Source organism: Scylla paramamosain, chromosome 10 (genome assembly GCF_035594125.1).
Source record: "Scylla paramamosain isolate STU-SP2022 chromosome 10, ASM3559412v1, whole genome shotgun sequence".
NCBI lineage: Eukaryota > Metazoa > Arthropoda > Malacostraca > Decapoda > Portunidae > Scylla > Scylla paramamosain.
This window is the reverse complement of record NC_087160.1, coordinates 28,063,758-28,090,905: the sequence shown is the minus strand read 5'-3', so window position 1 is coordinate 28,090,905 and position 27,148 is coordinate 28,063,758. Positions and strand designations below refer to the sequence as shown.

The window sequence follows — 27,148 nt, the reverse complement described above, 5'->3', positions numbered from 1 at the left end:
TATACTTCATATATATATATATATATATATATATATATATATATATATATATATATATATATATATATATATATATATATATATATATATATATATATATATATATATATATATATATATATATATATATATATATATATATATATATATATATATATATATATATATATATATATATATATACACACACACACACACACACACACACACACAGTGAGACATCAATTACCGAACGCCTCTTTTTCCGAACAAATCGGTTTTCGAACATAATTTTAAGCTCGTTATTGCTTCGGTTGCGATACCATAATTCGGTTTTTTAACAAGTTACTTGATTTTAAATATTAAAAACATAGCAAAAGCTGCCATTCATAACTAATTTATGGTTTCTATAAATATTTACTTCATTTTTATATATCTGGATTAGGAACACAAAGTGTAAGGCAATAATTCAATCTTTAAAATAAGGTTAATGTGATCCCGTTGAAAAGCCTCGATCTAAACAAACAGTTTTCAGCTCTCAGGAGTAATTCCGAGCCTCTTGTGGCTCTCTCAATGACCCCCCCAACGCCATCACTACTGCACAATTGCATTTTCCAGTAGTTTTTTTTTTTTTCCAGCAACAAAATATCTAAGTGTTATGATCACTTCATTTCGGCGGTGAGTAGGTTGTTCTTCTCTATGTCCCTCTGTAAGGCTTCCCTCACTAGGCTGATGAGAAAGAGAATACCTGCACGGTCTAAACAGTATCTTCAGATGAGTTCTTTGTCACTAACTTCATTCAATACAGCCTATCTGGATAAATAATTTGTGAGCTGGAGATGTTGTGAAGTAGCCATCTTGGGTGAGGGAGCGTCTGTCACAGACCATTAAGACGGGTAGGCTGATGTCTGGGTACGGATTAATTCATTTTACATTGATTGCTATAAGGAAAATAGTTTCTGTTTCGAACATTTCGGATTTCGAACGGTATTCAGAAACGAATTAAGTTCCATAACGGAGGTTCCAGTGTGTGTGTGTGTGTGTGTGTGTGTGTGTATATATATATATATATATATATATATATATATATATATATATATATATATATATATATATATATATATATATATATATATATATATATCCAAAGCAAGTATTTCCAGTTAATCTGCGTACCGCAGACTGGTCATCTTGCCACCCTTACATAATAAAATTAATAAAATATTGTCTGGATCAGTGGTTCTTAACCTAGGTTCGATCGAACCTCAGGGGTTCGGTCAGTCTCAGGCCTGAGGCTTGGTTCATTTTGTGCACTGTTTTACTTTTCTAACTACAAAGGATTTGATTAATGCATGTATGAAACTCACGGGCTTCAGTACCCCCAACAAGGTTAAGAACCACTGGCCTAGATAGAACTCAGAGCGAGCTAGAAAGCAGCATGAATCGCGCAATGCCACTTTTTTTTTTTTTCCTTGAGTTTTTCAGCCGTGTGTTGTCGCTTCTCATTGTGTCCGCAGGATTTTTTGTACGGGAAGGACTAAATAAAAGAAATTCTACATATACGTGCGACTTTATAATTTATCAAAATACACACACTTTTGCTCAACGTTTAGTGATGATATTTCAAGTTTGGAGTGGGGAGAACCTCTCCCCCTTGCTTCCTCTCCGTACGTCTACAATCGTCGTAATAACTTTAAGTGCCAGACTATCTTCTAAAAAAAAACAGCTTGTAGTAGCAAAGAAATTATCCTAGTTTCTAAACGTGTTTACTAGCCCATGCTGTAAATGGAAGCAACTTAATACATTAATCTCTCTCTCTCTCTCTCTCTCTCTCTCTCTCTCTCTCTCTCTCTCTCTCTCTCTCTCTCTCTCTCTCTCTTAGTTTATACTATTATATTAGTCTATTTCCATTTTTTTTTTATTTACCCTTTCAAAGGTTAAGATACATTGCTGTGAGCAATCTCAGCAAGTTGAAATATGTCAATAGTACTTCATTAACAGTGCTTCTTAGTCACAGATATGGAAAGATCTTGATTAATGGCAACATTATAACCATGAGTAACATTAGACAGTCGGCAGAATATAGTGTTACGAAACATTCTACTCTGTAATTTAGCGATGTATTCCTTAATGAGCCTTGTTATCATTATGACTGTGAAACCAAAAGAGAGACTATAGTAGTGATTGCTCCATTATGATCAGCAAAATATGCGTGAGTTAGCGACGAAAATAATGATGAAAACGATCTCAAACAGCTGTTCCTCATCAATCGACATTCCTGCTCTTGATCATGTGACCTATGTATTTCATTTTATTATATATATATATATATATATATATATATATATATATATATATATATATATATATATATATATATATATATATATATATATATATATATATATATATATATATATATATATATTCTCAACTTTTTCTTTTCCTTCTTCTGGTGAAACTCCTTCAGTAACCATGTCTGTTAACTTTAGTGATGGACACTATTTTGGTTAAAGCCATACAGTTACAGATGCAACAGCAACACATGTCTCGTTGTTTATATAACAAGACCCTGGCTGGAATCAGTTGAATACAAGCACCCTCTTGTAATCTGAGGTAAATGTCATGGGAGGCTGAGAAACCTTTTCCTCGAGGCATTTGGGTAACCTTCAAGAATGCGTAAGTTACGTGCTGAATGGCAGTGGCAAGTGCCGACTTGCAATGCGGGTTTCTCTCTCTTTCTGGATCCGCTTCATATATTCACGTTCTTTTCTTTGGCTTGTCTTTATAACTTTATTTTGGTTCACCAACGGATAGTAAATGGTAGTAAATGATATGCTGATTAAAAATACACCATATAATAGTGTGCCTGAAATTGAGTTTTTGTTATAAGCCAAAGAATGACTTGAAAATGTTTGTGCAATGTTTATTTTCGTATCAACTTTTATGTACCTGAACATAAAAATTAATTAATTAATTAATTTAAAAAAATACAGGTACCATCTAACAGTTCTGAATCTGGAAAAAAAAAAAATAAAAAATCTAATAATTCTGAATCTAAAAGTTTAGACTTCTGAGAAAATGGGAAGGAAGACTGGTAGTTACTTTTTAATGTCAAATTGCAGGCACTGAAAAAGGAGACTTGGATTTGCAGGCTACAATTTGGAATTAACTGATACCTACATGGCATTACAACACTTTTGTCAATTTCTCTGTAAAAGAATTCTTTCAACCAAGGACTGTCCAGCTGATCACACTAAGGAATTAATTGTTAAGTCTACAGTTGTTCACCTATACATAAATAGGTGTAAGTGTGGATGATACAAAATTATTTGACCTGAACAATAATGGAAAGAATAAATAAATAAGTAAATACAAGGTTAAAATTCAGGGAAATTAATAAAGGCCGTGAGGAGTAATGATCATGAAGTACAAGGTGTTTCATCACTGCAACATGAAAAGGAACAAAATCTCATTTCATAGAGTTGTGTCATCCAGGCTACCACTGTCTACTTTCCCAGAGTTTCTTCAACTATTTACCATTTACCTAATCTCCATCAATTAAAGATGAACCAATTAGATTATGCAAGATGTTTTCAAACCTGGCATTAAACTAAAGCAGAGGATAAAAACTTATCTGCTAAAGCCATTTCACCAGATGCACTACTAGTGTTGGAATAACAACAGTATTAACACAAATGAGATGTTATAACAGCAGTATAGCCTTTCCATAAAAAGTTACCATAATACTGGTCATCACTGTGTTCGTTTTACATTCCCACCCAACAAATATGACAGTAACAACAATCATTTTACTCCACAGCATATTCATTATCAAAAAATATCATCCCACAAAGTTAACCAACACAGTATCCTAACATAATCCCTCCCAGAACTTAACTAGACAGTGGCATGGATTTCAATTACCAATCACCCACTCACAGAGGTACCCATAGTATTATCTACATTATAATACTGAATGAGTGTCACTACAGTAAGTCACCGGAATACACAACCAAATCTAGTGCCACAAAGCAAGACTGATGTTACTGCATGAATTCTGACTGACCATATCTATATGTAATAAAAAAAAATTGGTAAATTTTTAGATTTACACCATAATCCTCTTATCCCCCTAACCTAGCTGGGGGATACTAATCTATCCTAACCTAACTTGGCCAGTGAGGGGGTGTGCCCCCCAGGAACCTCTCTCGGGGATACTAATGTAACCTAAACTAACCTAACCTAGGCACCTCCCCTAGATTCCCAATAGGGATACTTTTATTATTATTATTAAACATAACGGAGAAGGCAGAGTGGGACGAGCGCAAGCGCTATAAGTTGCCAGATGACAACCCCCACCCACCTTGACTGTAGAAAGAAGAAAGGAAAAGCAATTAGCACAATAGTAGGATGAAATCAGAGCAGGAGGAGAAAATAGGTTAAACAATTATAAAGAACGCCTCAACGAACTGAGAATTATTAAAACTCACAAAAAAATTCAACAAAAAAAATCAACAATTCTGACTTATTTAATATATGTCAGACAACACGAGTAAATGTAGTATAACTACTTAAAACTTGATGGTCTAAAATCACAGGTATAGTTACATAATTTATCACCGGTATAGCTGCAAAAGCAACCAGAGTTTAATTGACTAGACTCTTCAAGATTTTGTTCGAAGCAGACTTGAATTTTTGCACATCACTCGCAGTGCATGTGCCCTCGTCAAGCATGTTCCAAAGTCTTACAGCACAAGGAACAAAGCTTCGCTGAAACTGACTGGTGTGACACCTAACCTGCTGTAAGCAGCGCGCATGTGAATTTGACGCAAGTCAAAGTCTAATCTAACCTATCCTACAGGATCGGGTCTAGGGAGATTTTGGGAAAGTGCCCATGTCTATTTAAAAAATAACTATTGATTTCTCACGGAAACTCAAAGATAGTTTCTTAGAATCCAGTAAGGCATGCATAAATCACATTCTTTTCTTTCTTGAAATATACAAACTTACTTAAATACTAACTTTCAATTTCCATAAAAGCTACTGATCCTCAATTGCATATCACAAGGGACAACACCTTCAGTAAGAAAAGTCAAGATCCCACATTTGCATGCATAAACTCTCTCTCTCTCTCTCTCTCTCTCTCTCTCTCTCTCTCTCTCTCTCTCTCTCTCTCTCTCTCTCTCTCTCTCTCTCTCTCAATAAAATCTACCTCTATATCTATATCTGATGCCTGTTCTCAAGACCTCCCCAAAAACAGCCATGACAGAACTCCATTTAAAATCAGTTCTACTATTCCCTCCTTTTACGTTCTAATCCTCTTATTCTTCTTTTACCCCTTTCTTTTGCATACTCCATCATTTTGTCCCATTTCGCTGGAGGTTATCATCTTTTATCCTACACAACTATCTGACTCACTTTCTGCCACTCTTTCCATGTGGTCAAATAACTTATACCATAAATGAAATGGAAAAAGCTGCATTGAAAAGTATGAGCAAGAAATTCAGAATGCTTCACCATGGGCACATCAATAATTCTGGAAACATTCACTGTAAAAAATAAGTAAATAAATAAATACAACAATGAGTACATACAACACAAGAAATGTCCTTAACATCATGACATGAAAACATCATCACAGCAACATACTGTTCATCAATACAACCACATCCACCTTTAAAAAATAAATATCCTTTGATTATTGCAAGGACTGACAACATTGCTCACTACTTATCCACTACTTTGTGCTCTTAGCTCTTAGTCACTACCACTATACCTAGCTTGAACAGAAAGCTAAAGGAGATCATGCAAGCATCACAAATATGGAAACATGACTAGCTGACATAACTACAAACAAAATAAATGACAAATAGAATAAATGTATGAAACTTCACAAATGAGCAATATCAAATTTTATTTCTACTCTCACTAACACTGAACTTGAAAAATTATCCTGCCTCTAACCTAACACTCATGGTACTGAGAACAGCATGACATACTCTTAATACCTTTCACATATGGTTTGAAAAAAAAAATACATAACAAAAAATAAATAAATACATAAATAAGACATCCTATTGTCATCATAAAATTCAATGAAAATTCTTATTCGCTCAACAAGACTACCACATCATTCATGATATGCATGTAGACCAGTTACAAAGACAGAAGTGAATCTTTAAACCAACAAAAGCCAAACTTCAACATCCATTATGCCTCATGCATGCATATATATATATATATATATATATATATATATATATATATATATATATATATATATATATATATATATATATATATATATATATATATATATATATATGAGGGTAAATATGTTAGCTAATTTTACAGACTAGTTCCTTAAGAGCTACCTGTTATCCCATCCTTGTATGAGTAGAGTAAATAAACATATCATGAACACAACAACCATCAAGAAATATTACCTTTTCCTATCAGCTGTGCAAGAGCCTCCACCAGGGCCCAGCTATGTGGGAGGTGGTAACCCACAACTGACCTTGTCCAGCAGCACTTGCCTCCCTCCTTGCAAAAGTCAGATCTACATAAAAAAAGTCAGTACTACGTCTAGATTCAGTCTCACTGAAAATAAACAAAAATTATAATGGTTACACATCAGTGACAATAAAAACATTGAGACACGAATGCTTGAGTAAAAAAATATCACAAAAACACCAACATTAAAAAATTATCCAATTCATTGGCTTACTGATTGTCTGTAGTTAGTCTGTAAAGATGATGGAATGTTTGCATGTGGTTTTTACTACAGGCTATTACTTATTATTAATGCAATAATACACCATGAGATCCTTTAGATTCTCGTGAATCCTAAAAACTTACACCAGTAATAATAATGGGCAGTAATGAATGTTTTTTTTTTTTACTTTTAAACATTTGAAGCAGACTGTGCATTGTGTTTTTTTTAATATCAGCATGAAATGAAGCTTAGGAATTGTCATGTTTGTCAATTTTTCAGTAAATGGCTTACATAAAAGTATTAATTACTGCACACTTCAAAGTTGTAGTACTGAACATATTAAATTATATTAGGCCTATTTTTTTCTATATACAAGATCTCAAGCATGCCAGATGTTGCTTCTGCTCTCCGTCCCGCCAGACAAAGATCAGTGCTGGCACGTACACACTCTGGCTACTTCCAGAGAGCTTGACGTGCCTGGTTGGTGGAGGCTCGGGGATGTCAAGACATGGGAGTTGCAAGGTTCCCCAAAATTTCCTTCTTGACCTGAAAGAAGTCACATAAAGCAGAGTCAATAATGTCATAAACATATATGTATACTTTTTTTTACAATAATTTAAATATGGGTAACAGGTAAAGTAATCCCATCACTTACATATACTTTAGTTCTTCATTAACTGTTTATTAACTAGTGAGAATGAGTTTGCCTCTAGATGTCAGTGAATATTATTCATGCTTTCATTACAGGTATTTTTCTTTGTAAAGAAATGGAATCAAGATATGTGCATCTACTATGCATTTCCTGCCAATATGAGTCATGAAAGAGGCAGAAAAAATCTGCCACAGCTCTCAATTTTGTTTATTTCTTTATAAAACTTTGTCACAGAAGTTGAGGTGGACTAGAACATATGAATATTTTTAATATTTCAAATTTGGAAGAAATTTGCATGTGAACATACTTTTAAGTAATGAAATTTTCATTACCACAGCAGAGCACAAAATATGCAAACTGCAGATGAGGCATACACACCAAATGTTAAACTAATAAAAAATATGCCAACATAACTTCCACTGCTAAATTATCATAAAAACATTTATAAATAATAAATATTGTTAACTTAAAGCAATATTACACAGAAAACATTCCCTTGAGAAACATTAGCCTTCCTTTAATTTGCTAATGGATGAATTTAGCAAGGAAATCCCTGCTTAAGAAAATCATCTTTGCTTGTGCTTCCACCTCTAGGTGCAGCATTATCTTAGTTGTGACTGGAGGACCAATTGTTCCAAAAAATAACTTTGGGATCCAGCAATTGTTATGGTCACAATGTCTAAAGCACTGTTCTTCAGGTCAGGGACTGGATCATCACCAAAGGCCTCTCATGGATTATTATTCCTGCCTTTTGATATACATTTGATTATTTTTGTGATGTGATCAGGAGATGCATTAAAAAGATGGCAAGTGGTGTAAAAAAAAATGTACAGGCAAGGATTATGCCACATTCTCTTAAGATCAGCCTAAAAAGAAAATGGCATTTGTCACTGAAACAAAAGAAATTTATCTAAATAGATGGAAAAGATTTGTAGTGAGCTTGGGACCCAATGATTGTCATGGTTCCAATGTTTCAGGTGCTGTACTTTGCTCTTCAAGTCATTTTTGTCATGGTTCCAATGTCTCAGGTGCTGTAGTTTGCTCTTCAAGTCAGAGATTTATTCCCCAGCATGAGCTTCTCACAACAAAATCATCCCACCTTCAAATCAATTTCTCAATGTTTCTAGGAAATGCCCATGAGATCATTACATCTTGTGGTATTGTTTACTATAGTATTCATTTTATTCATTTATGTGACTGATCTACTGTTACTGTGCAAATGGCAACTTCAATGAAGGAGTTTTTCTTTATTTATTGAATAAGTATTCTCTTTCTCTCTCTACTAACCCTGAGGGGAGCACAGGAGAGCCAAGAACGTCCTGTTAGCATTTCTCCAACATGGGTCCAAGTGTTGGTGTCAGGGTTGTAGCACTCAATGGTGTCATGGAAGTGCTCCCATCCATCCTCACCACCAAGGATGTACAGCTTGCCATCCACAACAGCCACACCTGTGAGGGTAAAGAGCACTGTGACATTTTCTCAGTTTAATGCAACTGTTTCAATCTATGAAATACATAACAAAGTAAGTTGTTTAGAGTCACCTGATTCATATGTAAAATTACTGGCATTCCAATCAATCCTATATGTCTTACATTGCATATTACACAGGCTAATATACAATTCAAACAGATGATGCACAAAAGATATTGTCATAATGTAAGAAAAATCCATCAGCATATAAAAATAAAGACAGGACAATGAAAGTTGAGCTCAAGTCATGATACAAAGGCATAAATATACATACATCCATACAGATATAGATGGAATACTATTATGAGAAATAAGAAGTCAATTATTGTAAAATCCTGCAAAATTATTTGAGTAAGATATGTAAATGGATCAAGAAATAATAAATTGAATGTATGCAAGTGTCAAGTAATGGAAATTAGAGAGGGTTAAAAGCAACCTAAAAGAACATGTTAGACTGGAAATGGAGATAACAAAGGCGCATGAAGAGAATACCTGGGAGAAGTAATACTGGACAGTCTGCTACAAGAAAAGCACACAATGAAAATATTCAGACACATACATGATATTAAGAAATACTGGAGCTACATTTCAATACATGAACAGAAATAGACAGAAAATAATTATGAAAGATCAGAACTAATGGAATATGCTACAAATGTGAGCAAAAATACTCAAAAATGTCAACTGTCATAGCAAAATACTAGAGCTATAATAACTAATTTAAGAAAAATGTAAAGAGAAATTTTGCAACAATGAAACAATGAGAGAGAGAGAGAGAGAGAGATGATCTAGCATTGTTACATCACTCTTTGGATTGGATTTGAGTGCTCCAGTTTTGAGCCAGTTTTGAGCATTCCATTCTCAAAGCACGAACCAAAGGTGGGCAGTAGTGACACTAATCCACTAACACCTACTGACAAAGCTAACTATACTGTCACCAGCTTAGCTTTTCTGCTGGCTTTGAAAACTGTTAGCTGATCCATTAGCTGCCAATAACTTGTTCACCTAACAGCTGTTCCTCTAACAGTCTTCAACAAACACAACTAAATTGCAGTAAATAAAACTTGAATGTCCAGGAAAGTTGCAAACCTAAAAATAATGATACATATTTATTCCTGTATACTGTGTGCATGTCATGTCTGCAGCTGAGGATACTGCTTATTCAATTGATTAATTTAGTTTTATATTGTTTTTGATAAACATGTTAACTAACATTTTGCCAGTTTTCCTTCAAAATCAATCTTACCAAAATTCTGTCCATAACCATAAAATATATTTTTCACTAACTGATTTTTCAGACAAGAATGAAATCAAAATGTTGCTGTCAATCCCACCACAAATACATGAGTATGTCACCCTTTTCTTCGTACATGGCCTGAGTTCTTACTTTTTTCTTTTTAATAAGTAAAGTACTGTTTCTTTATTATGGATGAAATTGTGGGAATATTTTAATTAAGAAAATATTGAGAATGAGATGATGACAAGTCTCGATCTGTTGAGGCTTTCATCAGCCATGATGTGTTACACTCTTCATGTTACTCAAACTCTCTCTAGATAATTAAATCTCATTATATAAAGTATCTTTGTTTTTAAAAGAATTCCATATCATCATTTACATGCTTTGTAATAACCTCCTTATCATTATAATCATCCCACTGTACTTTAGTCTGGGTGCTCACTGCTCAGGCAGTTGGCTATGGTTCAATCCAGATTAATCATCAATCATTATTTTTTTGCTGGATGTGATAGTTTTCACATCTTGAAAACTTCCCATCTGAGGTATAACATTCAATGCAACTCCCTACCTCTGTTCTTAGGGATTTTGGAGCCAAAAACAAACTATCTTATAAAATAACAGTTAACCATTTGCAATTATCATTAACTTCAGCTAATTTCTTTAGCAATTTATCACATTACTGGCATCAAAGTTAAAGTTTTGTGGTGGTGGATTTATAGATGTTAAAGCTAATTTTAGTCTAGCATGCTCACCTCTCCCATAAACAGAGTAAAGTAGAGTTGGTAAAAAAAGGAGATTGATAGCCAGAAGCTTGCTCTATTAACATCTAACATCTTCCTCAACCTTCCATGAATTGGTACATGATAAGTGGTTTGGTAACAATTTACAAATTTTTGAGGAGAATATAAAAAATAAATATTGAGACTATTGTTAAAGAAGGAAGAGAATGTGAATACACACAAGATAAAAAAAATCATTAATTATTTTTTTTAAAATCTAACAAAAGGGAAATGCTTGAATAACACAAGAAAAATAGTTTCCAATAGAAATGTAGAAATTTATAAAAGTAAGAAGAGTAGGTAGCATCAGAAAAGAATATGCTTCTATTAAGTGGCTGGATAAATATTGATATGGAGATGGGATCCCATGAGTCTGTCTCAGTCTTTGTAAAATACAAGATAAACACACCACATTGAATACAAACCTGGTCTATAGCGGCGCTCACACATGCTTGCCACAGTCTCCCATGTCTTGGTTCTCGGGTCAAACTTCTCCACTTTGTTTGTGTTCTCTGTGGAGGCATGCCATCCTCCTGTGCAAACAAAAAGTTATGATGGAGAGATATTGTCATGATACAAAATGCAACAATAATGTACAGACAATAACATTACTACAATCAATTTTGACAAAAATACAGAATGGAGACTATATTCCTTAGTGTTAAACTTTTATATGAATAAGAAATCTACATAATGCCATTCTTTCAAATACATAACAAATACAGAACACAGGCTGTAATAGAGACCTACCAAATATGTTCTATATTTCTTATCATATCTATTAACCCTAAAGAACTATCTAGGGCGTGAGACACCTGGGGCTAGTGAAGTCACACTGATCACGTGATGTTCCCATGTGACAACTGCCCTGTACTTTTCAATACCTTCAGTGTTTCACAAGCTCAGACAAAGGTGAGTCACGTTTCTCTGCTGCGCGCACTGGTTTTTTCCATAAATTACCATTCACGTGCCTTAAGCCCGAGTTTACCGCTCCCGTTTTATTTACAGATCGGGTTTCTGACACCCTAGCTTAGCTGAATTAGTCTCTGAGAGTAGAGCTAATCCATCTGGAAGAAAAACTACAAAAGAAGAAGGAAATGTGCAGTTTAGTTTTTTTAATTAATATTTTTTCTAAATTTTGTCTTTTTTTTTCAATTTTCATACTTATTTTTTTTATAATTAATAGAAATTGTAATTAAGGGAAAAAGTAATAAATAATAGGTCTAGGTATTAGTTATATACTAAAAAATTAAGTGTGTTAATATCTACTTTAATAAATCTGTGTACACTTATCCCCCAGCTATAGCGGGTTTTGCTAACGCGGTCTAAAGCTATCACGGGAACAATAAAAAACACATTAAATGGGCTAACGCGAATCCTAGTGGAGCTATCGCGGCCCATGAGTCGTTATATGTCCAGGATGTTCACGTGACAGCTACGTCATATTTCTTGGCCAGATTCGCTTGCTAATTGGCTGAATTTGACTGACATATTAGGCCGTGATTGGCTTGCACACTCCCGCTTCCTTATCCAGCCACTCTCCCGCTCCCCCATCCCTCTAGTCCCTCCCGCCACAGTTGACTGAGTGGCACGTGCCGTGCTGAATTTCAAGGTCACGCGCGTGTATCTCGGGACAATGGCCTCTACTCCCCCTCCTGGCCACCCAGGGAGATCGCTACCACCCAACCCGACCCAGCGAAAGGCAACAGCGGCGCCTGGGAAAGAAATCAAGAAGAGGAAGAACCTTACATATGCTGTGAAATATGAGATAGTGAAATTGATCGAGAGTGGACAAAGTAAAAGTTCAGTGGGCGCTAAGTTCGGCATCAACGAGTCTACAGTGAGAGGTATTTACCTTAAGAAGGACCACATTAAGGCACATATGAACCTCACTAGTGATAGTGCTGGACATAATGCTGGACATAATGTGTGTTGTATGTATCTACTTCAAGGTACCAAAATGTGAATGGTATCTATAAATCATGGTGAGATGAGAGAAAAAAAAAGGTGCCAATATGTTGAATTGTGTTGCTACTCTGGCGGGCCACGAACAATTTTTTTTTTTCCTATGTATTCTTAACAATGGCTATCGCGTTTTTAGCTATCACGGCGATGTTAAGGGACCAATTTCTCGCGATAGCTGGGGGTTGAGTGTACTTGGTATGGTTTTTCAATTTTCCAAAATGCAAGTGAAAAACCTGATTTTAATGATAGTGTAACTGGGAAACAAGTTTAGTGATCTAGGGTTAATACTGAGTGAATCTCCATGAACTAGGTTCTCATCAATATGACTGTATCTTGAATCTTTCAAGTAATTTCTTTTAATTATCAGTATAAATTAAGCTACATGTTCTCCATCTTCATATATGATTATTTCTTAAAATCTATTTCATGTTTACATCAGATGTCCTTCATGTAGATTATATATATATTTCTTTTTATTTCCTTTTCATATCCATACTAAAATTTTCTCTTCAGACAATTTAATCTAAAGTTCTGATAGTCTCCTCTACATTACCATACCTCAAACCTTTCCTTTCCTTTCATTCCTACAAAGAACAAGTAATGCATTGCCCCAATCCCTGGAGAATGTAGAACAGCAGCATGACCCTAGTCCTTCCTTCAAGAGGCTCACCAATGATGTAGATAAGGCCATGGAGCACTGCTGCTGCTGACCCACTGCGGGGAATGATCATGTGGGGCAGTTGCTCCCATGTGTCTGTGTGGGGATCATACATCTGGTGGGGAGACGGCAAGACAAAAGCTGTCACATAAATACTCTAAAGGAAAACAGAAAGTAAACAGAGAGAGAGAGAGAGAGAGAGAGAGAGAGAGAGAGACCATATGAGGGTAAGGTTAAGTCCACTGATTATTTGATGTTACATAGACTGCCATCAGCAGACTTAATCAACAGATAGATCCTACAAAAATGACAGCTTCATGCAGAATTAAGATAAATTTAGACATGAACATATGACCAATATCAATTTGCCATGAACATATCCTTCCTACTGTGATTGTGGCAGGTTGCTCATCTTTTTGGTTATGTAAACATCCATTCACTGACCTACCTGGACACACTCAGTGCCATCTCCGTCTTCCAAAATGGCACCTCCACACACATATAGTTTGCCCTGGCATGCTGCAATGGCAGGGGAAGTGAGGCCAAGCTCCATGGAGGCTACAGGTCTCCAGGCATTGGTACGTGGGTCATAACGCTCCACATCAGTCAGGCGGTTGGAGCCATCCCATCCACCCACAGCATACACATAACCATCCAGTGTTGCTAGCCCTGCACAAAATGATCAAGTGATTGAAGAAAATAATTATTACTTACTGCAGGTGAAGTTGAAGTGCTATCTTCATGCTGCTACTTCCAAAATTTAACAGCAGACACTACATCATTCAATAAAAGAAAAGGCTTATTGTTATTCATAACCTTTAAAGTGGTGTCTACATTACTGCATTCAATATCTCAGTAGCCACTACCTCTCACTATCTGCAAAGTTGTCTCACTCAATCATCTATCAAAAAGAATTTCAAGGACATCCACCAGCTGAAAAATTATCCTAGCCTGTTTATAACCAGGGATTAAATGTACAAAAAACAAATGTAATAATGACATTCAAATTATAAAATAATTCAGTATAGGGACACAAACCAAAACCAATGTGGCCTTGGTGATCATCTTGGCCTGATCTATAATGCATATGGATTCACATTCACCCTGTGATTTCTATCATGATTTCAAATTGCAGCCACAATTCATCAGACATTTAGACAAATTTTTCAAGTCTTCCCATGATGTTTCATAACTGGACATGACATTCAGAGAGGTTGATGTAATGAATATACATCAAAACATTCACAAACAAACTTTTATCATATGACAGCTTGAGTTTTTGCAAACTAATCATTCATATCTTGTTTCATTTACCTATTTCTATCAAGTTACTATTTTGTTTTCCTGTAGATCTTTTTTTTTTCCTATTTTCTTTTAATTGCCAAGTTCTTGAACCAGAAACCAGTTACCAATATACAAAAACTAAAAAATATTAAGAGGTAAACATCAATTTGGAATCTTGACAACATTCTCTTTTCTCTACTGACACCATCCATGTCCTACAGCAGGACTTCTTACCCAATTCAGACCTAGGCCGGGACATGGGAGCCAAGTCATGCCATTCATCCAGCACAGGGTCATAACGACACAGGCAGCGAGTCACAGTGCCATCAGGAAACTCTCCTCCCGCCAGGTAGAGAACATTCTCTCCAGACACTACCAATCCATGTTTGCTGTAGGGATAAGAAGTGAATGAGAGAGAGAGAGAGAGAGAGAGAGAGAGAGAGAGAGAGAGAGAGAGAGAGAGAGAGAGAGAGAGAGAGAGAGAGAGAGAGAGAGAGAGAGAGAGAGAGAGAGAGAGAGAGAGAGAGAGAGAGAGAGAGAGAGTGCAAGTGGGAGGGCATATTTACCCATTTATATTTACATAACTGACTTACACTAAAAAGCAATGCACATACTGTTCTGTCTTCATATCTTCAAGATATCCATTAATATCCTGGTTGGCTTTAAATTTTTTTCTGTACTCCTGGCATTGACTATTTTTGCATCTAAATTGCTCAAGGCTTTAATATTTCTCTGAGCAGAAGTGTAGCTCCTGACATTTCTATAAACAGGGACTCTCAATTTCTTGCCAAGTTATCTTGAGTCTCAAACAAATTATCTCTATCAATCTTCTCCAATTCTTTTATATTCTTTAAATTGCTATAAAATCTCTTTCTTTTTTCTAATGCTGGAAGCTTCAGTCTTGATAATCTTTCCTCATATGAAACACCTCTCAGGCTTGTGACCATCTTGGTTGCTGTTCTTTCTACTTTTTAATGTTCCTTATTTTCTACTTTGTGTCCATCATACAATTTTGAACAAATCACTGAAACAAAGTTTTCTAGTTACCTTATCTAACCAAGTGAATGCCATTTTCACTGATCTCAGTAGGTTGTAAGTCTCCCTGGTGATCCTATTTAAATATTTCTTGGGTAATTCTTCCACTTTGCCTTCATATTCCACTGATTTCTTTTCATATAACGTTAGTTTTTTATGCAGATCGTCATATTCACCTTTCCACACCCCCTTCTCAGTGATCAAAGTTTCAACCACACCCCCTTCTCGGTGATCAAAGTTTCAATCGTCTTCTCCATCTTGTCAAATCTATCCTTCATTTCCTTCATTTCGGTCTCCAGTGTGATAATTCTCATCATTGCTTCCCCAAACCTTCAGTCCTCTTCCCCCAAATCCTGAGAAGTCTCTCTGTCTCGCCTTCGGGACAGTCCCCATTGGTGTAAACAACATAGTGGGGACTGAAGTAGCCCCCTCTTCACCGCTCATTATAACAATTTAACTGCTTTCTACAAAACACTTTTGAAGACGGGACAGCATCGAGTAAAACCAGTGTGAACTCTCACCTCTGTATTTCCATTAGGGCAGCTCTCAGCGACATAGATGGCTGGATTTTTATGAGCACCTGTTTGTGCTGACTTCTCTGTCTGCCATGACAGTGTGTGTGTGTGTGTGTGTGTGTGTGTGTGTGTGTGTGTGTGTGTGTGTGTGTGTGTGTGTGTGTGTGTGTGTGTGTGTGTGTGTGTTTACCAAGTTGTGTTTTATGGGAGGGGAGCAATCTCATAGTATCCCATCTCTATATCTACCCAGTTTGGTCTTAAACACATGGACAGTTACAGCACTGACAACATCTTCACTGAGTTCATTCCATTTGTTCACACTTCTGTGAGGAAAACTATACTTCTTGATGTCTCTTCTACAGTTAACTTTCTTCAACTTCTTACTGTGTCCCCTTGTACTCTGTGTGTCTAAAGTTATAAAACATTCTTTGTCCACATTTTCCATACCACTTATCATTCTATAGACGTCTATTAAATACCCTCTCTCTCTCCTATTTTCAAGGGTAGGAATTTCCAACATTCTTAATCTCTTCATAGGTCAACTTACTCAACTCCAGAAGCATCTTAGTGACTGCTCTTTTTACTCTTTCTAATTTTATAATATTTCTCTTTGTATGAGACAACACCACTGCTGCATTTTCCAATCTTGGTCTTATCATGGAAATCAAAAACTTTTTTATCATTCCTTCATCCAAATATGAGAATGCCATTCTTACTCTTTTTAACAAATTCATCATCTCTCCAGTAATTTTATGAATGTGTCTGTCTGGAGTCAAATTTTCAGTAACTGTTACTCCCAAATCCACTTCCTCTTTTGATTTCTATAACTCCACACCATCCATCTCATAATGATATTGTATTCTTTTCTTACTCTTACCAAACTCCATTACTTTACATTTACTTAAATTGAATTCCATTTGCCAAGATTTACTCGATCTCTTTATCTCATTTAAATCATCTTGCAGTACCATACAGTCATTTACATTTTCTACCCTTCTCATCAGCTAAGCATCATCTGCAAGTAAGTTCATATAACTATCTATTTCTTCATTCATGTCATTCACATATATTACAAACATTATCGGTCCCGACTAGTAACTATTGGTGCTGTGGGATACCACTAGTTACTTTCAGCCAAGATGAATTTTGGTCTTGTATTACAGTTCTCATCTCTCTATCATCCATCCACTCCAGCAGTCTTCCTCCAATTTTTCCATAATTTTTTATCTTCCATAGCAATCTTCAGTGTGGTACTTTATCAAACGCTTTCTTCAAGTCTAAGTAGACACCATCCACCTATCTGTCTCCCTCCTGAATAATATCGACTACCCTTGAATAAAAGGACAGTAAGTTCATGGAGGATTATCTTCCCCTCCTAAATTAAATTCAAATTGACAATTTACCAAAACTTTATCTCTTTCCAAATGTTCCATCCATCTTTCCTTTATTGTTCTTTCACATAGTTTTCCTACAACACTAGTCAAGGACACTGGTCTATGATTTAGTGGGTTTTCCTTATTTCCTCCTTTGAATATTGGTGTAATATTTGCTCTCTTCCAATCTTTTGGTACTCTACCCTGTGATAGTGGTCACCACTAGACTGAATTTTATCAGCCAGTTGTTCTCTACATTCCTTCAATATCCAGTTTGATACTCAATCTGGACCAGATGCTTTATTTATATCAAGTTCTTCCATCATCTTAAATATTTCCTCATAACTGAATGGAACTGTACTTAGTATATTTCTCACCAACTTATCCCTTCCATCATCAAACTCCCCTTCCACAGTAAATACCAATCTGAAACTACTGTTAATAACCTCTGCCATGTCCTGTGCATCCTCATAGATTTTTCCTCCAACTTTCAATCTTGATACACTTTCCTCTCTTTTTCACCTTCCCATTAATATGTCTAAAGAACAGTTTGGGTTCATTTATACACTTATCTATTATATCTCTTTCACAGTTTCTTCTCTCCATTCTTATTATCTCAACATACTTGTTTCTAGCATCAATATATTCCTCCCACCTGCTCTCAGTTTTCATAAGGAAGCTTTGTTATTCAAGAAAAAATAATATTCTTTAATCTAAACAATAAACAGGAGAAAATGGGAAGCTTGGTGACCCACCTGACAGCAAAGGGAAGGCATGAGAGGCTCCTCCAGCTATGGGCGAGTGGATCAAAACATTCCACTGAACGAAGGACTAGTTTATTGTCCTCCCCACCCACTGCCACAATCACCTCCAACAAAAACACAAGTTAATACAAATGAAAACAAAGACACACTACTACCCTGCAGTAATTCTTTTCCCTATCTTTGCAAAAGATCAGTCAATAACAATTACATTGCATTTTTTGTAAAATTTATCTTTAGTTTCTCATATTCTCCATTTATTACCAACAGATGGTGGACAGAGATTATGGGAGGAACTCATACTGTGGTGGTGTTAGTGTTTCGTCGATGGCGTGTCCTTGGTGAGATGAGTTGGTGGCGGCGGTCTGGAAGGAGATGGTAGAGCCGAGCTTCCTCCACAATGATTCTGCACTCGGGGGATGTCCGCACTGCAGTCTCTCCTTCCACAACATCCACTAAAAAATAAGGGCTTACCAATGCCAGCCGAACACACTCCAGGATCTGCAGGGAATATGCAAAGGGTATATTTCTATTCTGCATTCATCTCCTGAAAGCCATCCCCCCTCCTGCAGTGAGCATCAGTGAACATTGTTTACAATATGCAATTTATCTTCAGTCTCAACTCAGAATCCTACAAAAATAGGTAACACAGTCTTTAAGCTATGAAAATTAGCATTTTTTCTGGAATATGGGAAAAATTAATCTTATAAATACAAAGGAATGAATGATAAGCTAAACACAGAAAATAATCAACTCCATGAAGACAAAATGAAAAATAAGCTTATACACTGGAAGGAAATAGGACAAAAAATCAAAGAAAATCACAAATGACAAGATTCAAGCACATTCAATAGTCACATCAAGAAATTCCAAGACACTTTCAAAAATAAAAACTGATCCTGCCCTGCATGACTTTCCCAGTTGTGTTTATGGTGCATCACTATCAGACATGCTTATTTTATTTCTCCATGAATGTTCACTTCTTGACCAATGTTTTTCCAAGGAAAATTAAAGTTACCTTGTGAAAGATGGAGGAGCGAGTGGCATAGGAGTGGTGGAGCCATGTGGTGGCAGCATCATACACATACTCTTCCCTCTCCACTTCCAGCTCATCTGATGACAAGATCTCAACCACCTTCTCTATAGGCAGACTGAGCCACTCTTCCCCAGTCATGACTTGGGTGAAGTTCCTGATGGAAAATACAAAATCACATTCTCAGTAACAAGGCAACTTAGCATCTCTTTGACCAGAAGAAATTTCTAAGCAATGATGCTGATACAATAGCCTATGAAGTGATTTTGGTGATCAAGATCCCTTTCCCAATGGATGAATTTACTTATTCATTATTAATACAATTATTTCTCAAACAGTATAGTGGTACTGACAAGCATCCATAGGGATGCAGCTAATCCCTCTAAGGAAAACATGAAAAAGAGACATGATTATGTTAAGTAGGTATTTATGCATTATTAAAAAGAGGATAGGGAATGTGCATCATGTAGCACACAGGTGCATTAAATCAGTAAAACAAATTAAATATGCTATGAGAGGTATGAACTCAATGCTCAATTGAGTTTCTTTAGCCTCTCATCCTGTGGCAGGTCATTCATGTACTACCTACTATATCTTCATTATTCCCAATTTTATCTACACTGATAATAAAAAAAGAATACTACAAATAGCAGGAAAAGCAGAGCTGGTATAACCTTAAAGTATAAGCTTTGGCCTTCTTTGTTAAGTCATGGCAAGCATGGGCCTCAGCAAAGCAGTGGATGCCCACACAGTTAGTGGCATCAATGTGGCGTTCAAGGAACCTGCAGCAAGCATCCCTCACTGCCACCACCTCCAACAAATTGGAGGCACTCAAAAGGGCCTGTGAGGAAAGAAGAAAGTTTTCTTCTTGAAGCACTTATTTATCACATCTGAAGCATGATACAGACCATCACTGACATTACACATACATGTAAATTCAATACACACCCGCACCTGCACCTAACACATATTTAAGGATCTTCAGGATGAAAAGAAACAGGCCTAAATAGTATCTAATTGTCTTGATACTAAAGAAACACATACATTTCCAACTCTAAAGAAATATGTACTCTCACAGCAATTATTTCTTTTACTTCAGTTTTTTTTTTTTTTTTTCTGCTGTGATCCTAAGTAAAAGGGCCTAAAAACTTATCTTAGGATTTCACAATTACTTGGTCTCAATGTCTAAGGTACTGTACTTTATACCTCTATATCAGAGGTTCAGTCCCTGGTAAATGCACCTCTCATGGCTAAAAAATCTATCCCATCTTCAGATCATTTCTTAGTGTTCCTATAACACTGTAAATCATGATACTCTAATCATCTATTTCGTAGCACAACTCATATATATCTTCAATGTCCTCTCATTACACTGGATGACTGAATAAAGGGAAATCAAGACATGAGAATAAAGAGAAGGAGGGTAAGTTTTCCACTCACCTGTACATTGGCCTCAGTAATGGTGATGGTGGAGGTGTATGCATAGTCAAGCAGCAGTGCCACCATGCCTGCCTCCACACCACTCAGAGTGATGTGTTCCTGCTGAGACTCAGCAAGGTTGCTCAAGAACATTGCCTGGGTGGAATGAAAGGGGTAAAGACACATGTAGTGATATGTCTATGAATCTGACTAACATACTTGTACACCTTAACAGGAGTAGCAGAGACATGACAAATGCATTCATAAATTCACAAGCATTGCCTTATGTCTTAGCAATATCTGACACATAGTTATAGTATATGGTGTACTGTGAAGGTGTTGATAAATGTGCATCTCTCACACAATGCTGAAAACTGGCATTCTGTGATTTATCAGGTATAAATGTCACAAATCAAGGTGCTAACGCAAAACACACTCACAACAAACAATAAATGGCATCAACTATCCTCCCATAGAAATTTGTCTGTTAGCTGCAGCCCAGTAATGCAGTAAAAGAAAAAAAAGAAAAAAATAATAAATAAATAAATAAACAAATAAATAAATAAATAATAAAATAAATAAATGATAAACTGATAGAAGAAATTTTTTTCTCCTGACTTCTAATCTTGGTCTTAAGGGATCAAGATGAGTGATGACAGTACTATATTTGTAAATATGACAGCTGGGTTAAATTTAAGATGTAAATAAATTAATGGAGTGATATTATATATTGTATCACATGAAATTTAGATTGACCAATAGCAATACAACCATAGGTATTACAATGTCAGATAAATTCATCATCCTACTTCAACTCATTTGACTACCAAACTACCTTACCATTATAAACTGATTAGTTTACCTCTTGTTACAACTGCTTACAATACAATCAAGCATTATTTGATTACCATTGAAGACCATTTGACCATGGAAGAAGCCTCTTTCACATCATTTAAACTAAGGACAGGCAAAGCTAGCAACCTAGAGAATGCTTTGGAATTGATAAGAGATTAATAAGTCTTCAGCACTACTGACTTCAAAAAGGTAGATCCAGCACAGTTTTGTGGCTTTTAGGTAAAACTTGAGTATGCTTTACAAATTAATTTTCAACTTGAGATCACAACTTTATTTTAATTCCCACAGCAATCAAACATGAATTCAATGGAGTATATTCACACTTGTTCAAGAGATTACAGCAAAAATGTCATTCTGCATCTCACTGATCAGTACATTTCACTGAAAAATTAAAGGATCACGACAAATGTAACATGGTATACTTACTTCACTATCATCCTTTCACTTCACAGGAAATATCCATCACCACAAATAATACATTACTCATAAAACTGTTAAAAATCACAAAGCATTACCACAAAGTATAACTGCAACAGTCAGAAACCTATACAAGAACTTACTAATGAACTACAAATGTGTTTTCAATCTGAGAGGTGCTAAAAATTGTGTTCAGTCAGCTTCACATATGCGAACTAATACTATATCCTGCTTACCCTGAAGTAAAGGCTGAAGGAAGCTAGAACAGAGCGATGGACAGGGAAGGTTTGTCCATCCACACACAACGTTACATCACAAAAATGCCCACTCTTGCGGAATTCATTAAGACCACTCAAGACCTGCAAAGAGCATGAATGAGTCTTCTGTTGTTTAATATACAGGTAAAGGGTGACCAGCAACTTGTCCATCTATACCTATCACATGAATAAAATAAATATGTACTACAGCAGCCTTAAACCGAGTATCAAAATGAGGCAGCAAGCATACACTTCTTCATACTGGTTGCTTGCCCTCCCCCTGCCCTCAAAGACTCATTTCAAACAGTAAACTATTCAATTTAGTACAAAATTTCTTATAAATAAATATGATATTATATAAACAAAATGAGTTAATGGACTGTCACTTATGGTTTACTGGAAATAAAATAAAATTGAAAATAGAGCAAAAATTACCATCCTTACAAAAAAACTATTTTTCACTGCAAGAGTGGCACTGGCCAAAAAAAAAAAGCCCATAAATGTCAGTCCCTAAAGCAAAGTAAAAAAGACAATCATCAAATATTGGAGGAAAAGTGGCTTGAAACTTCTCTCTTGAAACAGTTCAAGTCATAGGAAGAAGGATATACAGAAGCAGGCAGTGAGTTCCTGAGTTTTATCAGAATATGGGATAAATGATGCTGAAGAAAGTGAGTTAGAGGAGAGGAGTTGTTAAGATGAAATGGTTTTGATTCCACCCCATCTAAAAGAGCAGTGTGAATGGAAACCCTAGACTCTATTACATGTGAAGAGTACTAAATACATGGACTGATAAGGCTGCTGTACTAAAATGGGACAAGAAATTGTCAAAATAAATCAGATCAACTTTAAGAATAGGAATTTACAATGAGTTAAAAGTACTTTCAAGCCACAAACTGTGAAGTAATGCTAGATTAAAATAATCTAATTAGGTAATTAATATTTGAAATTTTGTGAAATGTGAGAAGATACACACATCCCACATAAACAGGAGAGTTGAAGAGTTTTAAGTAGCATATGAAAGAAAAGAAAAAAAAAGGAACATGTTGTGAAACACACTCAAAGAAACATAATGGAAAGAAACCATTTACCACCCATAAGAAATGAAGCCCATGAGGAATGTCATAAAAGATATCATAAATAAATGTAAGGATCAATCTTGATCATTCTATAGCTAAATCACCAGAAATATCAAAGTGAAAGATAAAATCCAACATATAACAGATGAAGGATAAAGTTGTACAAATGAAGGAGAGATTTGTGAAAATTCTGAGGAGAAATTACACTTTATATTCACAAAAGAAAATATAAATGATCTCATATATGTATGATCTCATACACATAAAGTGAGTAATTTCACAATAAGCAATAAATAAATAAATAAATAAATAAATAAATAAATAATGAAAAGCTATGAGTAAAAGTACAGCAAGTGGACCACATGAGATCTTTTAACTGGTACAGAAAGAATATGCTAAGAAACCAAGTCACTACACATATTTCATAAACCAATTCTGTTTAAGTACAAGACTGCACCAAGTTTGGCAACACCAAAATTGTTGAATTCCAGTTCAGTGATAGCTTTATAATATTCCCAAGGTTTGGGAATCATAAAGAAAATATACTTTGGAGATTCATCCCCAGACACACACAGATAATAAATGTAATAAGACATCAAATATCTCAAAGGCAGGAGTAACTAGTGGAGTGCCACAGGGGTCAGTATTAGTGCCACTGATGTTCCTGGCATACATAAGTTACATGGTAAATGAAGTAAGTAGCTATGGAAGCCTTTATGCTGATGATGCAAAGATGTTAAGAAAGATAGGAGACACAGATGTGTCAAGAGCTACTGCTAAAATTTATGAATAGAGCATAGTGTGGGAAATTGTATTTAACACCAAATAACATAAAGTTAAGGAGATGGGGAGAGGTCCTAAACATCCAAGCTGGATTATAAAATGGAAAATGAAAAAAAAAATAAATAAATTGGAAGAGGAAAGGTATTAAATTGCGGTGGTGATTCTAAGTGACATTCCCTGAGAAGCTTTTAACACAATCACAAGAAAACATAAATAAATTACCAACATCTGGGTAGCATTGCATTATAATGACAAGAACATGAAAAACTTACTATGGTAGTAATTCAATCCAGATTAGAATATACTACTGTAGTTTGGAATCCCCACAAGATGAAATACATTAAAAGAATTGACAGGATATAAAGAGAATTTAAAAACATGGTAATATGCCTGAAGGATCTGACACATGAGGAAAGGCTGAATAGACTAAACCATCCATCCTTGGAGGAAGGACAAGAAAGGGGACTTGATAAAGATATATAGAGCAATGAACAGATTAGAGTCATTTGACAGAAATTACTTGTTTGTGTGGGACACTAAGGAATTATGAGAGCATAGAAAAAAATAAAGACAAGATTCAAGATGGATATAAAAAGTTCAACTTCTCATCCAGATATACTGAAATATGAAATAATCTTGACTGAGTAGTAGTTCAAGCTAGAAACATTCATGAATTCAAGGGGAAACTTGATAACACAGGATATGGAAACAGAACCCTACGACCCCACCTCACTTATTGGGAAAACACAAACAAACACATTTGAATTTTGCAACTGCCACCATCACAAGTTTCAGATTTCACCAGCACAAAGTGAAGTAGAGGTAAGTTTGTTACCCTGCACAAGTATTCAATATGCACAGGAAGTTTAGTGTTTCATTAAATCATGTCCTGGATTTATAGGAGGAATTATACCATCTACTTGTGTAAGTGGAGCTGGAAGTGGACCAGGTGATAGCAGAAGTGGAGAGAGATGATGTGAACCTGAAAAGCGAAATGGTAAAATCAAAGGGAACCCTGAATACCATAAGGGTGTGGCAAAACAAAAGTATAGTGACAAACTGAATATGAATGTTGGTGGTGAGGAGAGAAAGCCTTGGATATCCTTGCTGCCCATTAAGCCATTCACATTGGTGAATTTTATATTTGAATGAAGGGAGTGTGTATATTACATGTCAATAAATTTTTTTTTTCTTTTTTTTTAATACAAACTAATGCATTTTCAGTATTTTTTTTTTTTTTAGTTTTACAAGTGTTACATTAGGGACATTTTTTTTCTCTCTCTCTTTTACAAGCCCTCATTATTAGTTTATTTCTACTTTGCTGATATCAACTTTGCCATTACTTCTCAGACCCCCAGTTAAGCACCAAACTTCGTGCAGTACTGTACAATTAGGTAGGCTACCCACGGATTCTGGATGAGCAGAGTTAACAAACTTGCAGTCTTCACTGGGGGTGGAGGGCTGGGACTCCTGCAAGCCCTCGCCTCCCGCCGCCCCCCGCTGACACCCCGCGTCCCGCCGCAGCATGGCCCACACCACGCCCCCCACGGGCGCCCAGCGCCGCGCCTCACTCCCTGTGGTTAGCGTCACTGTTACAACCTATTCACTAAGACATTAAACACGCCGGGCACAGAGGCACACGGCCGCTCCTCCAGCGCCTAATACATTCCATCATAACAACACCGGCACCACACTTGTCATAACCTATGAGCCACAACAGTGCAGCGGCAAAGGCCTCACCGGGCTCATCCTCTACCTGACACTCTGCTGGCCGCGCCTCGGCTGTCCTGCTAGGCTGTCTCCCATCCTTCTCAAAGTAGAATGAAACACGCTACTAAGGCCCCCGGATAATTTTCTCATGACGTCACAGGAAGAATTGTCACCATTGATTACTATGAGATGTGAGGCGTCCGCCCCGCCCGCGCTGTTTACTGCTACCGTTGCATCTGCTGCAACTCATCAATCACCCCCACGGCACCCCAACCCCACCCCTGCCAGCCTAGCTTGTACAGTACAGTGCTCACGGTGTATACTCACCATATACATTGCTCGTCTGGATGAAAAAGAAGAAAAAGACTAATTTGGGCTAGATTAGGTTAGGTTTGATTCAGATTAATCAAATAATGAATTTCATTAGTTTCACTGCTGATTCATTCAGTGTGTAGGTCACGACTTGAACAGCGTAATCGAGAAATAAAGTCTGATTAGCAGGTTAAGGTTATTTCCACGGCTTAAGCTTTATTTATTTATTCATTTTTAAATACACATGTATACGTACTATGTACAGTACGTGCCACTTACGTCAAACATCTCGTTGTTGTTGTTGTTGCTGCTGCTGCTGTTTAGGGACCGCGAAGATGTGTACTGGAAGCGTCCTGTCTGCTGTCATTCTTTTTCCTTTTCTTCTTCTTCTTCTTCTTATTATTATTATTATTATTATTATTATTATTATTATTATTATTATCATTATGAACGTTACTTTTTCATTCATCTCAAGCTTCACGAGATTGATTTTTGAAACTTTATCCACAGCATGCCTGTATAATAGTAATAATAATAATAATAATGATAATAATAATAATAATAATAATAATAATAATAATAATAATAATAATAATTATTATTATTATTATTATTATTATTATTATTATTATTATTATTATTATTATTATTATTATTATTATTATTATTATTATCATCATCATTATTATTGCCACTATTATTATTATTATTATTATTATTATTATTATTATTATTATTATTATTATTGCAGCAGCAGCAACAGCAGCAGCAGTAGTAGTAGTAGTAATAGTAACACTATCCTTACATGTGTACTTCCTTATCACTCCCTCAGGTGATCGGCAGGCGGCCGATCCATTTCA

General features: G+C 35.8%; 1 protein-coding gene and 1 long non-coding RNA gene across 7 annotated transcripts; one reads left to right on the top strand and one right to left on the bottom strand.

The window, feature by feature from the left end:
• Window positions 1-1,530: 1,530 nt before the first annotated feature.
• Window positions 1,531-26,662, bottom strand: LOC135104484 (kelch-like protein 5). 6 transcript variants are annotated; one of them, XM_064012014.1, is made up of 14 exons: window positions 26,568-26,645; window positions 25,180-25,248; window positions 22,387-22,509; window positions 20,900-21,034; window positions 20,134-20,300; window positions 19,445-19,616; window positions 18,730-18,927; window positions 18,421-18,533; window positions 14,977-15,131; window positions 13,907-14,127; window positions 13,471-13,573; window positions 11,261-11,368; window positions 8,637-8,797; window positions 1,531-7,243 (listed from the first exon to the last, which is right to left on the bottom strand). In XM_064012014.1, exons 2-14 carry the CDS (start codon window positions 25,180-25,182, stop codon window positions 7,199-7,201), a joined length of 1,704 nt encoding a protein of 567 aa, XP_063868084.1. In that variant the 5' UTR covers window positions 25,183-25,248; window positions 26,568-26,645; the 3' UTR covers window positions 1,531-7,198. The 6 variants fall into 6 exon arrangements, with proteins under 6 accessions (XP_063868084.1, XP_063868080.1, XP_063868079.1 ...); XM_064012010.1 differs by lacking the exon at window positions 25,180-25,248 and adding an exon at window positions 25,674-25,840 and having other exon boundaries at window positions 26,568-26,587; XM_064012009.1 differs by lacking the exons at window positions 25,180-25,248; window positions 26,568-26,645 and adding exons at window positions 25,674-25,840; window positions 26,023-26,257.
• Window positions 11,729-18,833, top strand: LOC135104485 (uncharacterized). The gene is made up of 3 exons (XR_010270456.1): window positions 11,729-11,747; window positions 14,964-15,091; window positions 18,697-18,833. It is a non-coding gene; the product is annotated as an uncharacterized LOC135104485 (long non-coding RNA).
• Window positions 26,663-27,148: the final 486 nt, after the last annotated feature.